Raw genomic sequence first — 14,715 nt, forward strand, 5'->3', positions numbered from 1 at the left:
TTAATCAAAGTTCATACTTCATAATGCAATTTTCTTAAGAATTCTCTTGGTGGGTTGGGGGTATGTAGGAGGTTGTAGCTCACTGGTAGAGCTCCTGTCAAGCTCTACCAGTGCAAGTCCCCTGGGTTCCATCCCCAGCACTGCAAAAACAACAAAAAACAAAAATTCTTTTGGTAAGCCTTGCCAGAAAGGCTACAAATAGAGGCTGATAACTGCAGGAGATAAGGTGCTTATTCTCCATACAAGAAGTGTCTCAGGGTAGGCAGCCCCATTCTTCTCACTTCCTGCTCTCTCTATATTAGGAAATCACTTGGTTCTTGATCCCTGAAAGATGGCTGCTCTAATTCCAGATATAGTGTCTTGCGTTCTGAGCAGAAAATACATTTAGACAAAAAAGCAAAGGCCACAACAGCCTGTGCTGGGCATCTCAGGGTGCCTTACATGTCTGCTGGGAATCCTAGGAGGTCAGCTTATCTCTTCTGTCCATATGGGATAGCTGCAGGGATCCAGCCACTGGGGTGGCCAATGTTCCTGTTTTCCAGGATTGAAGGACTCTCAATTCTCATTTTTTCATTTGTCATTAGATGAATATATATTAAGCACATTCACAGTCTTTGTATCAGGAATATAGAGGCAGCAGTAGCAAAATCGAATTCACCTCCTGGAACTTAAATTCCAGTGAGATGGATTCACAGTACATTATGTCAGTGCTGAGTGCTAGAGGGAAAGAGGAGCAGGATGAGAGCACGGTGGCTGTTCTTTTATAAAATGTTCAATCTGGGCAGGCACACTGGTGTTCTAAATTTTAAATTGTCTGGTTCTTTTCTACATTAATATATACTAAAATTTTAATTATACACATTTGGGGATACCATTGTAATAATTTGATACCTATATACCATGTGTAATGATCAAATTAAAATAGCTAACATTCCACTTCTTAAACATTTTTAGAAAGTTTATTAACATGTAATAATCATTTTTGTTTCTGCAGTACAGTATAATATTTAAACTCATCTACATTAACAACTCTAGTCCTGTTATCTCTTACTAGGCTTTCAAGAGTGGCAGAAGAGACAATCAAGGATTACTTTAAAGCTCGCCTTGCTCTACTGGAACCTGTTTTCCCAATAGCATGCCACAGACTCTGTGAGGGGCCAGATTTCTCAACAGATTTCAATTACAAACCCCCACAGAACATACCAGAAGGTAAACCTATGCATATCCTCATACTTCTTTCAGTTTAAAGTGTCACAACTATAAGCTGATTCTCAGAACCCTTTCTTTGAACAAAACCTTATGGAAGTACCATTATGTATAATAATGATGTAAAATTAAATTAAAAGCAGAGCTCCTGTGGAAGATCCCACTGAATCAGAATCCCAGGCAATGTTGAAGGGTCCATAGAATATTCTTGACCATGTTTAAAATGTATGGGAGTTGAGTCTTAATAAATTACACGTTTTTAGAGTATTACTAAAAATAGTATCCATATTCTAACCCTAGAATTGTTACTACTAATAATTTTTGCCCTTTTAAAAAGAAATTTAAAAAAAAAGTCTTTCCTCATAGTTAGCTTTAGTAAATAGAAATAGAAACTACAGTCCTGCTTTCTAGCCACTGCTTAAAAGGTTCTATGGAAGACCATGATCCTTCTCTAGGACAAAAAGGCTGCATATATAAGGCACAGATAACACTGTCTCTGACTATACATACTAAGCAGGGCTCTGGCTTTTATTAAGTCTCCAACCCCTATTTTAAAAGTATGTATTCATTAATGAAAAATGTATTAAAGAAAATTAGCCCTGTTACATCAATTAAAGATAGCCAGTTGTAATATTAGTGTTCAGTGAACTCAGCATTGAAAAATAACTTTATATGATTTATATATATCGTAGTTTTGACTATTCACCCAGACTGTATACATTATTGGGATGGACTGTTTGGTGGACCTCACATTACCAGGTTTTTTTGTTTTCTTTTGTTCCTTAATTCCTGCAAGTGTATAATGTCTGCACTCCTTGCAATTCTTATTATACATCTGAAATCCTACTAGACAGAGATGCCCTGTCATCCTCAAATTAATACCTTGATAGATTTTTCTAAACCTTGATCCTTGAGTTTGGTCTCAAGACAAGCAGTGGGCTCACAGCCCCAAGTCTGGTGATTTGTAAGCACACTAAAAGTTTTAGATACACCAACCATGGCCTGCCTCTTAACAGATTCTTGACTCTTGAGGGAGCTGTTAAATTTCTTAAGAGGTACAGTTATGTGTATTAATCTATAGTTTGACTAAAACATTTTTATATTGAAACAACTCTTAGAAAACAAGTATCTGTCAGTAGAACTAATGAACAGCACCTCTCTTAAGACACTTATGAAGTCATTTTGTTTGGCAGAAATAGAAATCTGCCCTTAAGGCAAGACTTTTCTTCTGCCAGCAGTTCACTGTAGTCCACAAGTCCCCTGGTGCTCCCTGCCCCAAAGTAACAAAACCAACTTCACATCCTGTTTGCTACTTAAAAGTGGTGCTAAGAGAAAGAGACAAAATAAAGACTACCCCTACATGCCTTTCAGGCTTTTGAGCCTCAGTCTTTAGGCAGGGGGAAATTACATTATGAAGCTAGAGAACGAAATCTGTGTCATATTTCCAGTAGCTTGAAAGGACAGGTGGAAGAGCCAAGGTCTTCCAGGAATGTTGAATGGAAACCCCGAAAGACTGACTCCCATCATGTAGGGTGCCTTGCCTTAGAGTCTGAAATTGGCCTGTGTAATAACTCCCTTATCCTTCCATCCTTCAGGCTCTGGCATCCTCCTCTTTATTTTCCATGCAAACTTTTTGGGTAAAGAAGTTATTGCTCGGCTCTGTGGACCATGCAGTGTACAAGCCGTAGTTTTAAATGATAAATTTCAACTTCCTGTTTTTCTGGTAAGAATTTATTTAGTCCAATATTGAAAATTCTTTTAACCAAAAGCCCATTTTACTTAATTTTAAATCTATATACCAGTTGATGGAAATGAGGAAATTCACATAATGTTAAAGTAAATTTATCCTAAATTTTATCAGTAAGTCTTTGTTAATATTTCATTCGTTTCTTTGCCTGTATTATCTAATAACCAACATTATTCTGAATATAAATTCTTAGGACATAAGAATACCATAAGGTACCAATTTCAAATATCAGATCTTGTCCCATCATAATAATTCCAAATAACTGTTCACTTAAATAGAATTTAGGAAACTTTAATGATTCAAATACCTACATTTAAGCAATTAGAATCATTATATATCTGGTTATATTTATTCTCATTTTAGTCAGTGGCTATAAATTTTTGTACATAAACTTAAAAAAGCTCTTGAAGAAACTTATTTAAATTTTTATTTTTACAGTCTGCATTTTGATTCGTTATACACAAATGGGGTACAATCTTTCATTTCTATTGTTGTACACAATGTAGATTCACACCATTCTTGTAAACATTCTCCCACCCCCTCCTGCCCCATTTTCCTCTACACCATCCAAAGTTCCTTCATTCTTGTCTTCCCACCCTGCTGCCACCCACCCTTGTTATGTACCGTCATCCACTTATCAGAGAAAACATTTGGCCTTTGGTATTTTGGGCTTGGCCTGTTTCACTAGCATGGTATTTCCAACTTCATGTAATTACCAGCAAATGCCATAATGGTACTCTTCTTTTATTGCTCAGTAATATTCCATTGTGTTATATACAGTTTCTTTATCCATTCATCAATTGAAGGGCACCTCGTTTGTTTCCACAATCTAGCTATTGTGAATTGAGCAGCTATGAGCATTGATGTGGCTGCATCACTGTAATATACTGAATTTAAGTCCTTTGGGTATAAACCAAGGAGTGGGAAGCTGGGTCAAATGGTGGGTCCATTCCAAGATTTTTGAGGAATCTTACTACTTTCCAGAGTAGCTGCACTAGCTTACAACTCTACCAGCAATGTATGAGTGTGCCATTTTCCCCCATCCACGCCAACACTTACTATTGCTTGTGTTCTTGAGAATAGCCATTCTAATTGTAGTTAGATGAAATCTTAGGGTTTTGATTTGCATTTCTCTAATTACAAGGGATGATGAGCACTTTTTCATATATTTGTTGATCACCCATATATCTTCTTCTGTGATGTGCCCGCCCATTTCCTTATCCCATTTATTGATTGGGTTCTTTTGGAGATGAGTGCTCTGTCTGAAGTGTGTGTGGAAAAGATTTTCTCCCACTCTATAGGCTCTCTTTTCACATTGTTGTTTCCTGTGCTGAGAAAAAACTTTTTAGTTTGAATCTATCCCTTTTATCGATTCTTGCTTTTATTTTTTGCACTATGGGGGTCTTGTTAAGGAAGTCTGGTCCTAAGCCATTGTGATGGAGATTCAGGCCTACTTTTTCTTCTGTTTGGTGAAGGGTCTCAGGTCTAATTCCTAGATCCTTGAACCATTTTGAGTTGAGTATTGTACAGGGCGAGAGATAGGGATTTAGTTTCCTCTTACTGCATATGGATTTCCAGTTTTCCCAGCACCATTTGTTGAAAAGGCTATCTTTTCTCCATTGTAAGTTTTCGGCACCTTTGTCTAATATGAGGTTATGTCTCCGTGTCTTCTCTCCTGTACCACTGTACCACTAATCTGTCTATCTTGGTGCCAGTACCAAGCCGTTTTTCTTATTGCCCTATAGTAAAGTTTAAGCTCTGGTATAGTGATACCTCCTACATCACTCTTCCTGCCCAGTATTGCTTTGGCTGTTCTGTCTTTTGATCTTCTAGATGAATTTTGTGATTGCATTTTCTGTTTCTATGAGAAATGTCATAGGGATTTTAATTGGAATTGCATTAAATCTGTATAGCGCCTTTGGAAGTATGGCCATTTTGATAATATTAATTCTGCCTATCCAAGAACATGGGAGATCTTTCCATCTTCTAAGGTCTTCCTCAATTTTCTTTCTTCAGTGTTTCGTAGTTTTCATTGTAGAGATCTTCCACCTCTTTGGTTAGATTGATTCCCAAGTATTTTTTTTTTTTTTTTGAGGCTATTGCAAACAGAGTTGTTTTCCTCATTTCCCTTTCAGGTGTTTCATCACTTATGTATAAAAATGCCTTAGATTTATGTGTGTTGATTTTATAGCCTGCTATTTTGCTGAATTCATTGATGAGGTCTAGAAGTTTTCTGGTGGAGTTTTTTGGCTCCTCTAAATATAGAATCATGTATCAGCAAATAGTGACAGCTTGAGTTCTTTTTTTCCTATTCCTATCCCTTTAATTTCTTTGTTCTATCTAATTGCTCTGGCTAGTATTTCAAGGACTATGTTGAACAAAAGTGGTGAAAGAGGGCATCCCTGTCTTGTTCCAGTTTTTAAAAGGAATGCTTTCAGTTTTGTTCATTAAGAATGATGATGGTCGTGGGCTTAGCATAGATAGCCTTTACAGTGTCAAGGTATGCTCCTACTATCCCTATTTTTTCTAGTGTTTTGAGCATGAAGGGGTGTTGTGTTTTTGCATCTATATTCATCAGAGATATCAGTCTAAAGTTTTCTTTCCTTGATGTGTCTTTGTCTGGTTTTGGTATCAGAGTGACACTAGCTTCATAGAATGAATTTGGAAGGGTTCCCTCCTTTTCTATATCATGAAATACTTTGAAGAGTATTGGTATAAGTTCTTTGAAGGTCTTGTAGAATGCAGCTGAGAATCATCTAGTCCTGGGCTTTTCTTGGTTGGTAGGCTTTTGATGGCTTCTTCTATTTCACTGCTTGAAATCTATCTGTTTAAACTGTGTATGTCCTCCTGATTCAGTTTGGGAGGATCCTGTATCTTTAGAAACTTGTTGAAAATTTACACTCAAATATAATAGAAATCTTGAAGACTTTGACAAGTTTCTAATTACCTTCTGTATTTCAGTAGTGTCCCATCGTGGTATTTCCTTTTGCATCACAAATGAGAAATTTGAGTTTTTCTCTCTCCTCTGTTAGCCTCTGTGGCTAAGGATTTTGTTTACTTTTTCAAATAACCAACTTTTTGTTTTGTCAGTTTTTTTGAATTGTTTCTCTTGTTTCAATTTCATTGATTCCACCTCTGATTTTATTTATTTCCTGTCTTCTACTACTTTTGCTGTTATTCTTCTTTTTCTAGGGCTTTGAGCTGTAATGTTAGGTCATTTAGTTGTTGACTTTTCATTCTTTTCTGGAATGTGCTCCATGCAATGAATTTTCCTCTTAGTACCGCTTTCATAGTGTCCCAGAGATTTTGATATGTTGTATTGTCGTTCTCATTGACCTCTAAGAACTTTTTTTATCTCCTCCCTGATGTTTTTTGTTATCCATGTTTCATTCAATAGCATATTATTTAGTCTCTGGGTGTTGGAGTAGTTTCTGTTTTGTCATTGATTTCTAATTTCATTCCATTATGATCTGATAGAACACAAGGTAGTATCTCTATTTTTTTGCATTTCCTGAGGGCTGCGTTGTGGCATAACATATGGTCTGTTTCGAGAAGGTTCCATGTGCTGCTGAGAAGAAAGTGTATTCACTCATTGATGGACAGAATAGTCCATATATGTCTGTTAAGTCTAAATTATTGATTGTGTTATTGAGTTCTATGGTTTCTTTGTTCAATTTTTGTTTGGAAGATAAGACCAATGGTGAGAGAGGTGTGTTAAAGTATACCTATTATTATTGTGTGGTGGTCTATTTGGTTCCTGGAGTTGAGAAGGATTTATTTGATGTACACAGATGTGCCATTGTTTGGGGCATGAATATTTATGATTGTTATATCTTGCTGATTTATGCTTCCCTTAAGCAGTATGAAATGTACTTCTTTATCCCTTCTGATTAACTTAGGTGTGAAGTCCACTTTATTATTATTGATTGTATTATTGATTTCAATGTTTTCTTTGTTTAGTTTATCTTGGAAGATCTATACAGTGGTGTTAAAGTCACCTAGAATTATTGCGTTATGGTCTATTGATTCCTAGAATTGGAAAGGATATAGTTGAGGTACATGGATGCGCCATTGTTTTGGGCATAGTTAGGATTGTTATGTCTTCCTTATTTATGGTTCCCATAAGCAGTATGAAATATGTTTCTTTATCCCTTCTAACTTTGGCTTGAAGTCCACTTTACCTGATAAACCCCTGCCTTTTTACTGAGTCTGTGTGTGTGGTAGGTTTTTTCCCATCCTTTCACCTTTAGTCTGTGATGAGTCTCTTGAAGGCAGCATATTGTTGGGTCTGTTTTTGTAATCCAATCTGCCAGTCTATATCTTTTAACTGATGAATTTAGGCCATTAACATTCAGTGTTGTTATGATCTGTATTCCCAGTCATTTGGGCTTATTTTTGGTTTTTAACTTGACTTGATTTCTCCTTTGATTGATTTTTCCTTCAAGGTAATTGCTGACCTATTGTTGCTTTCTATTTATAGATTCCTTTAAGTTTTATCATGGAAGGATTTTATTTCATCTTCAAATCTGAAGATTAGTTTTGCATGGTATAGGATTCTTGGTTGGCAACTATGTTCTTTCAAAGTTTGAAATGTGTTCTTCCAGGCCCTTTTAGCTTTTAGGGTCTGGGCTGAGAAATCTGCTGATATCCGTATTGGTTTCCCTCTATATGTAATCTGATGCTTTTCTCTCGCAGACTTCAAAATCTTAGCTTATTCATTATAATGTGCCTTGGTATGGATCTGTTGTGATTTTGTGCATTTGGTGTTCTGTATTTGATTTTCCATTTCATTCTTGAGGCTTGGGAAATTTTCTGATATTATTTCATTGAATAGTTTGTCCTTTGGTTTGTATCTCTGTGCCTTCCTCAATCTCGTTAATTCTTAAATTTGGTCTTTTCATGATGTCCTATAGTTCTTGGAGGTTCCCTTCATGATTTCTTACCATCTTCTCTGTTTGTTTGATTAACTTTATTTTCAAGATTAAATATTTTGTCTTCATTGTCTGAGGTTCTGTCTTCCAAGTGGTCTAGTCTGTTGGTGATGCTTTCCATTGAGTTTTTTATTTATTTTTATTCCATTGAGTTGCTCTTTCTACTGCTTATTGGAGTGATCATTCATTGCCTACATTGCTCCCTTATCTCATCCTTTGCTTCAGGAATCATTTTAATTATGTATAATCCGAAGTCCTTTTCTTACATTTCTTCTACCATGCTATCACTGGATTCTAATAATATAGAATCTAGGTTTGTTTGGAACATTTGCTTCCCTTCTTTTTTCATGTTGTTCACATATCTTCCCCTCTAGCAGTGCAGATCTGGGGTATTGCAATTTCCCCCATACACACTTATAGAGACCCTGCAGGTTTCCAAATCCTCTTCTTTAAGGGGGAGATCCATACTTAACAGCACCCAGTACAGACAATATGCAGCCCTAAACCAAATAGCCCCTATGAAGATGTTAACAATATTGTCATAATAAAGAGAGGATGAGTTCAATTGTTATTTACATTATAACAAATAGATTTGCAATAAAGTCTGCAGTTTCTAATGGAGGACAAAGAGGATGGGGAGGGGTTTAAGGATGTAACTGTTAATGGGATAAGAAGAGAATATATAGAAGTTCTAGATAATAGAAAGAGTGAGAGTGTAATCAAAATAAGTTGGTTGTTAGCATGAGAAAAGGGAGAAAGAGACTCTGAGGAAACAGGTACACAGAAGGAAAATAGAGCAGGAAAAACAAACACTTTAAACATTTTCAAAAAGGTGGGGGGGGGGGGGCGCTACACTATAACAGTCATATGGTATTCAAACCTCCCAGTCTTCAGTCATGAGAGGTACCTGACAATGAGCTGCCAGTCTCCAGCAGGTGTCTTAGGATGGATTTGCCCCACCACAAGATGGGAGCTTCTGCTTCCAGGATAATCCAAGATGGCCACACTGGCTTCCAAACATGTTGGCAAATGGGGAGCTGCAGCTCAGGCGGTGGGTGTGGCTGGGTCGGGGGTCCTGGAGGCAGGGTGTGGTCGGCCTGTTTGAGGGGTCCAGGAGGTGGGGGCGCTGTCAGTCAGACTGGGGATCCTGGAATTCCTGGCTGTTGTCTCATAGTAGCAGCAGCCACATGTAACCAAACCTGCGGGTACTGTGACAGTGGACTTCCAGGCAACAGCAGGCAGTAGTCAATCCACTGGCAGTCTGTGGGTGGTCTGCAGGCTACCAGCGGACAATAGGCAGGTGGACCTTGGGTGGTGGGTGATGGGTAGGTGAAAGGCAGGTGAAGGGCAGGCAAGAGGCAGGCAAACGGGCAACTGGCAGATGGTAGGCAGCAGTCTGCACTCAAAAAGTAGTCGATATGCTGGCAGATGCGGTTGATCAAGGTGGACAAAAAGGGGTAAACAGCAGGGGATCGATAAGTCACAAAGACTGCCTCACAGAGAAACAAATTCCTCTGCTTGAAACCCAAGTTATGGAGTGACAAGGAACTCAGCCTCCCTCTAGTCTGCCATCTTGGATCTCTCTTGAAGAATCTTTATATAATTCTTTTGTCACTTCTAAAAGTGTTTCTATGGGCTGAATTAGACATTTTTTCTGGATATTTTTATGATTTGTGCCTTTTTAAATCAAGGAAAAAGCAAAGAAATTGTGGCTCATTGGTTTGTGGGTGTGATTGTAAATCCTAGCTACTCCAAAGGCTGAGGCAGGAGGATTACAAGTTCAAGACGTGTCTGGGCAACTTAGTGAAACCCTGTCTTAAAATAAACACAAGTAAGGGTTGGGGACATAGCTTAGTGGTAGAGTGCTAAGTTATAATCTGAAGATGTTGACGTTTGTCTGGACAAATGCTAACTTTATTTTCTCGTCTCCTTCCCCTCTAGGATAGTCATTTTGTTTACTCATTCAGCCCTGTTGCAGGCCCCAATAAGCTCTTTATAAGGTTGACAGAAGCACCCTCTGCCAAGGTGAGAGTCCTTGTTTTCATGTTTAGCATTACTACTCAAGTTGCTGTTCCGTATTACTTGGTAATCATTTAGAAAAAAATTCCCTTTGTTTCTGGAAATTTCAGTGAGCCTGTCATGGAGATAAGTGAGATAAGTGAGTCCTTATGGTTAAGGGGAGTGTATGTGCTGGTGTTGTGACCCGTTTTAGGCATTGGTACTGAACTGCCATTGTATCTAGGCTATCACCTCTCCATGTGAAAGGAAGCTGGACTAAAATAGATCTGATAATATATTTAATAAAGTAACAAAAATGATAAACGCTTTGATATTTTAATAATTCCAAAACTTAAGTCTTGGCAATGTTCCTTCTTGTGCAAAAGGGAAATTGTAGTCCTGTACTAACACATCGTTTTTCCTTTTCCTAGGTGAAGCTGCTGATCGGTGCATACAGAGTACAGCTGCAGTGACCAAACAGAACTGGGATGGAGTTACTTTCAGACCTATTCCTATGTACCTTTTTTGGAGCAGTTTGGAATTCTGGCACCACTATAACTTTCAAATGTAAAGTTTCATCTGTAAACTTCTTGCAGTTTAAGCTTGTCATCTGTTATAGTTTGTAAGATGGGGCGTGATGGCTCTAATACATGTAAAATACAGATTAAGTACTTGTGCCAGTGTTCTGAAATCTTAGCATTATATCCAGACTGCAGATTTCTTTTTTCCACAATGTGGAAAGATACATGAGGATTATTTAAGAAAATTAAAAACCAAAATACTTTTTTTGACTCAAAATTTTCTACTATCCCTGGTGAATTTCTGTGTTAAGGAAAAAATTTAGATGCAAAGCATTTACTTACAGCAGAGGAGGCATGCTGTATTCAAATTATCCAAGCACTGAATAAAGGAAATTTTCTGGCCTTGAAAGATGATTTGTCTAATGTGGTGATGGGATAGTTAATATAGAGGTGCCCCACGCCCAGCAGAAAGGGCAGAGGTGGCAGTACCTTTGAAAAGGTGAAGTACAAGAATCTAAATCAAGACATTGTGAGGCCTAAGAGTATAACGCGAATTTCTACCAAGTTAATTTTTATTTTTTTCTTTAAGTTAGGGTGCTTTAATGAAATGGTTTTGGGGGTTGTGATAGTGTACTACATAGGTGAGTTAATTGTTATTTATTTATTTGTTTTTCCAGACTGTATTTTGATGCATTGTAACAAATAGGGTACAACTTTTCATTTCTATGGTTGTGCACAATACAGATTCACACCATTTAGATGAGTGAACTTTAAAAGGGAGTCCAAAATGACTGACAAAGCACAAATGATTGAGAAGAATGCTTTCCAACAGTGTTTGGTACATAGTAGGTGCTCAATACATAGCCACAGAATTACTAGTGAGGAGCTGAGTTCTAGGTGCTGGAGCCTTGCTAAGTTGAGACAGTTGTCTCACTCCATGAACATCACAACCCTGTCCTTTATCGCACTGCCTGAACACACAAGAACTTCTTTTATATTTCACAATTATGATCTGCTCATTGTCAGTTGGTCTTCAAGGACTGCATTCTTCCTCTTAAACTTTCTGCTGATATTCTTTCTTAAACCCAGTGTTCCAAGTCACTAATCATTTGTGTGTGTGTGCTCTTCTGCAATAGTCAGTCCATGTGTGACTGAATCTCAACATTTGCTAGCTACTATTTTTTTAAAATATATTTTTAGTTTTAGGTAGATACAATACTTTTATTTTATTGATTTATATATGGTGCTGAGGATTGAACCCAGTGCCTCACATGTGCTAGCTCTACCACTGAGCCACAACCCCAGGCCTGACACCTACTACTTTTTTTTTTTTTTAATTGTAAACAAATGGGATACATGTTGTTTTGTTTGTACATGGAGTAAAGGCGTACCATTTGTGTAATCATAAATTTACATAGGGTAATGTTGTTTGATTCATTGTTATTTCTTCCCTTCCCCCCATCCCTCCCACCCCTCCTTTCCCTCTATACATTCCTTCCTCCATTCTTGCCCGCCTCCCTAACCCTAACTCTAACACTAACCCCTCCCACCTCCCATTATGTGTCATCATCCACTTATCAGCGAGATTTTTTGAGATTGGTTTATCTCACTTAGCATGATATTGTCCAATTTCATCCATTTGCCTGCAAATGCCATAATTTTATCATTCTTTATAGCTGAGTAATAATCCATTGTGTGTATATATATATATATATATATATATATATATATATATATATATACACCAGTTTCTTTATCTATTCATCAACTGAAAGGCATCTAGGTTGATTCCACAGTCTGGCTATTGTGAATTGAGCAGCTATGAACATTGATGTGGCTGTATCTCTGTAGTATGCTGATTTTAAGTCCTTTGGTAGGCCAAGGAATGGGATAGCTGGGTCAAATGGTGGTTCCATTCCAAGTTTTCTGAGGAATCTCCACACTACTTTCCAGAGTGGCTGCACTAGTTTGCAGTCCCACCAGCAATGTATGAGTGTATCTTTTCCCCCACATCCTCTCCAACACCTACTGTTGCTTGTATTCTTGATATTCTTGATAATCGCCGTTCTAATTGGGGTGAGATGTAGTTTTGATTTGCATTTCTCATTACTAAAGATGTTGAATATTTTTTCATATATCTGTTTATTGCTTGTACATCTTCTTTAAGTGTCTGTTCATTTCCTTAGCCCATTTGTTGATTGGGTTATTTGTATTCTTGGTGTAGTTTTTTGAGTTCTTTATATATTCTGGAAATTAGTGCTCTATCTGAAGTATGATTGGCAAAGATATTCTCCCACTCTGTAGGCTCTCTCTTCGCATTGCTGATAGTTTCCTTTGCTGAGAGAAAGCTTTTTAGTTTGAATTTATCCCAGTTATTGATTCTTGCTTTTATTTCTTGTGCTATGGGAGTCCTGTAGATGAAGTCTGGTCTTAAACGGACATGTTGAAGATCTGGATCTACTTTTTCTTCTATAATCTGCAGGGTCTCTGGTCTGATTTCAAGGTCTGTTTTGAGTTTAGTTTCGTGCACGGTGAGAGATATGGGTTTAGTTTCATTCTGTTGCATATGGATTTCCAATTCTCCCAGCACCATTTGTTAAAGAGGCTATCTCCATTGCATATTTTTTGCACCTTTGTCTAGTATGAGAAAATTGTATTTATTTGGGTGTGTGTCCATGTCCTCTATTCTGTACCATTGATCTACCTTTCTATTTTGGTACCAATACCACGCTGTTTTTGTTACTATTGCTTTGTAGTAGAGTTGAAGATCTGGTATTGCGATACCCCCTGCTTCGCTCTTCCTCCTAAGGATTGCTTTAGCTATTCTGGGTTTCTTATTCTTCCAGATGAATTTCATAATTACTTGCTCTATTTCTGTAAGGTACACCATTGGGATTTTAATTGGAATTGCATTGAATCTGTATAGCACTTTTGGTAGTATGGCAATTTTGACAATATTAATTCTGCCTATCCAAGAACATGGGAGATCTTTCCATCTTCTAAGGTTTTCTTTAATTTCTTTCTTTAGTGTTCTGTAGTTCTCATTGTAGAGGTCTTTCACCTCTTCTGTGAGATTGATTCCCAAGTATTTTATTTTTTGCAAGGCTATTGTGAATGGGTTAGTTTTCCTAACTTCTCTTTCTGAAGATTCATCACTTATGTATAAGAATGCATTGGATTTATGAGCATTGATCTTGTAACCTGCTACTTTACTGAATTCACTAATGAGTTCTAAAAGTTTTGTGGTGGAATATCCTAGTTCTTCTAATTATATAATCATATCATCAGCAAATAGGGATAGTTTGAGTTCTTCTTTTCCTATTCGTATCCCTTTAATTTCCTTTGTCTGTCTAATTGCTCTGCCTAGAGTTTCGAGGGCAGTGTTGAATAGAAGTGGTGAAAGAGGGCATCCCTGCCTTGTTCCAGTTTTTAGGGGGAATGCTTTCAGTTTTTCACCATTTAGAATGATATTGGCTATGGGCTTAGCATAGATACCTTTATAATGTTAAGGAATGTTCCCACTATCCATATTTTTTCTAGTGTTTTGAGCATGAAGGGGTGCTGTATTTTATCAGATGCTTTTTCTGCATCTATTGAAATAATCTTGTGATTCTTGACTTTAAGTCTATTGATATAGTGAATTACATTTATTGATTTCCTGATGTTGAACCAACCTTGCATTCCTGGGATGAAACCCACTTGATCATGGTGCACTATCTTTTTAATATGTTTTTGTATGCAATTTGCTAAATTTTGTTGAGAATTTTTGCATCGATGTTCATTAAGGATATTGGTCTGAAATTTTCTTTCCTTGATGTGTCTGTCTGGTTTAGGTATCAGTGTGATATTGGCTTCATAGAATGAGTTTGGGAGGGTTCCCTCCTCTTCTATTTTATGGAATACTTTGAGAAGTATTGGAATGAGCTCTTCTTTAAAGGTTTTGTAGAACTCGGCTGAGAACCCATCTGGTCCTGGACTTTTGTTGGTAGGCTTTTGATGACTTCTTCTATTTCATTACTTGAAATTGGTGTATTTAAATTGTGTATGTCCTCCTCGCTCAGTGTAGGCAATTCATATGTCTCTAGAAACCTGTTGATGTCTTCGAAATTTTCTGTTTTGTTGGAGTATAGATTTTCAAAATAGCTTCTAATTATGTTTTGTATTTCAATCATGTCTGTTGTGATATTTCCTTGTTCATTCCAAATTTTAGTGATTTGGGTTTTCTCTCGTTTTCTCTTTGTTAGTGTGGCTAAAGGTTTATCAATTTTGTTAATTTTTTCGAAGAACCAACTATTTATTTGTCAATTTTTTG

The 14,715-nt window shown here is 37.2% G+C and overlaps 2 protein-coding genes across 3 annotated transcripts in view; one reads left to right on the plus strand and one right to left on the minus strand.

The window, feature by feature from the left end:
• MPHOSPH8 (M-phase phosphoprotein 8) overlaps positions 1–10,440 on the plus strand; it is a 68,475-nt gene extending 58,035 nt beyond the window's left edge. For both annotated transcript variants that reach the window (XM_079138837.1, XM_079138836.1), the window contains exons 11-14: positions 1,055–1,209; positions 2,802–2,929; positions 9,826–9,909; positions 10,314–10,440. In XM_079138837.1, the coding sequence (XP_078994963.1) occupies positions 1,055–1,209; positions 2,802–2,929; positions 9,826–9,909; positions 10,314–10,355 (409 nt within the window). In that variant the 3' untranslated portion in view covers positions 10,356–10,440. The remainder of the gene's footprint in view (positions 1–1,054; positions 1,210–2,801; positions 2,930–9,825; positions 9,910–10,313) is intronic.
• PSPC1 (paraspeckle component 1) overlaps positions 10,417–14,715 on the minus strand; it is a 100,161-nt gene continuing 95,862 nt past the window's right edge. Inside the window, exon 10 of the transcript XR_013763662.1 lies at positions 10,417–10,960. The gene's annotated coding sequence lies outside the window, so the exon portion shown is untranslated. The remainder of the gene's footprint in view (positions 10,961–14,715) is intronic.

The sequence above is a fragment of the Sciurus vulgaris genome (genome assembly GCF_902686455.1).
Source record: "Sciurus vulgaris genome assembly, chromosome: 4".
Classification (NCBI taxonomy): domain Eukaryota; kingdom Metazoa; phylum Chordata; class Mammalia; order Rodentia; family Sciuridae; genus Sciurus; species Sciurus vulgaris.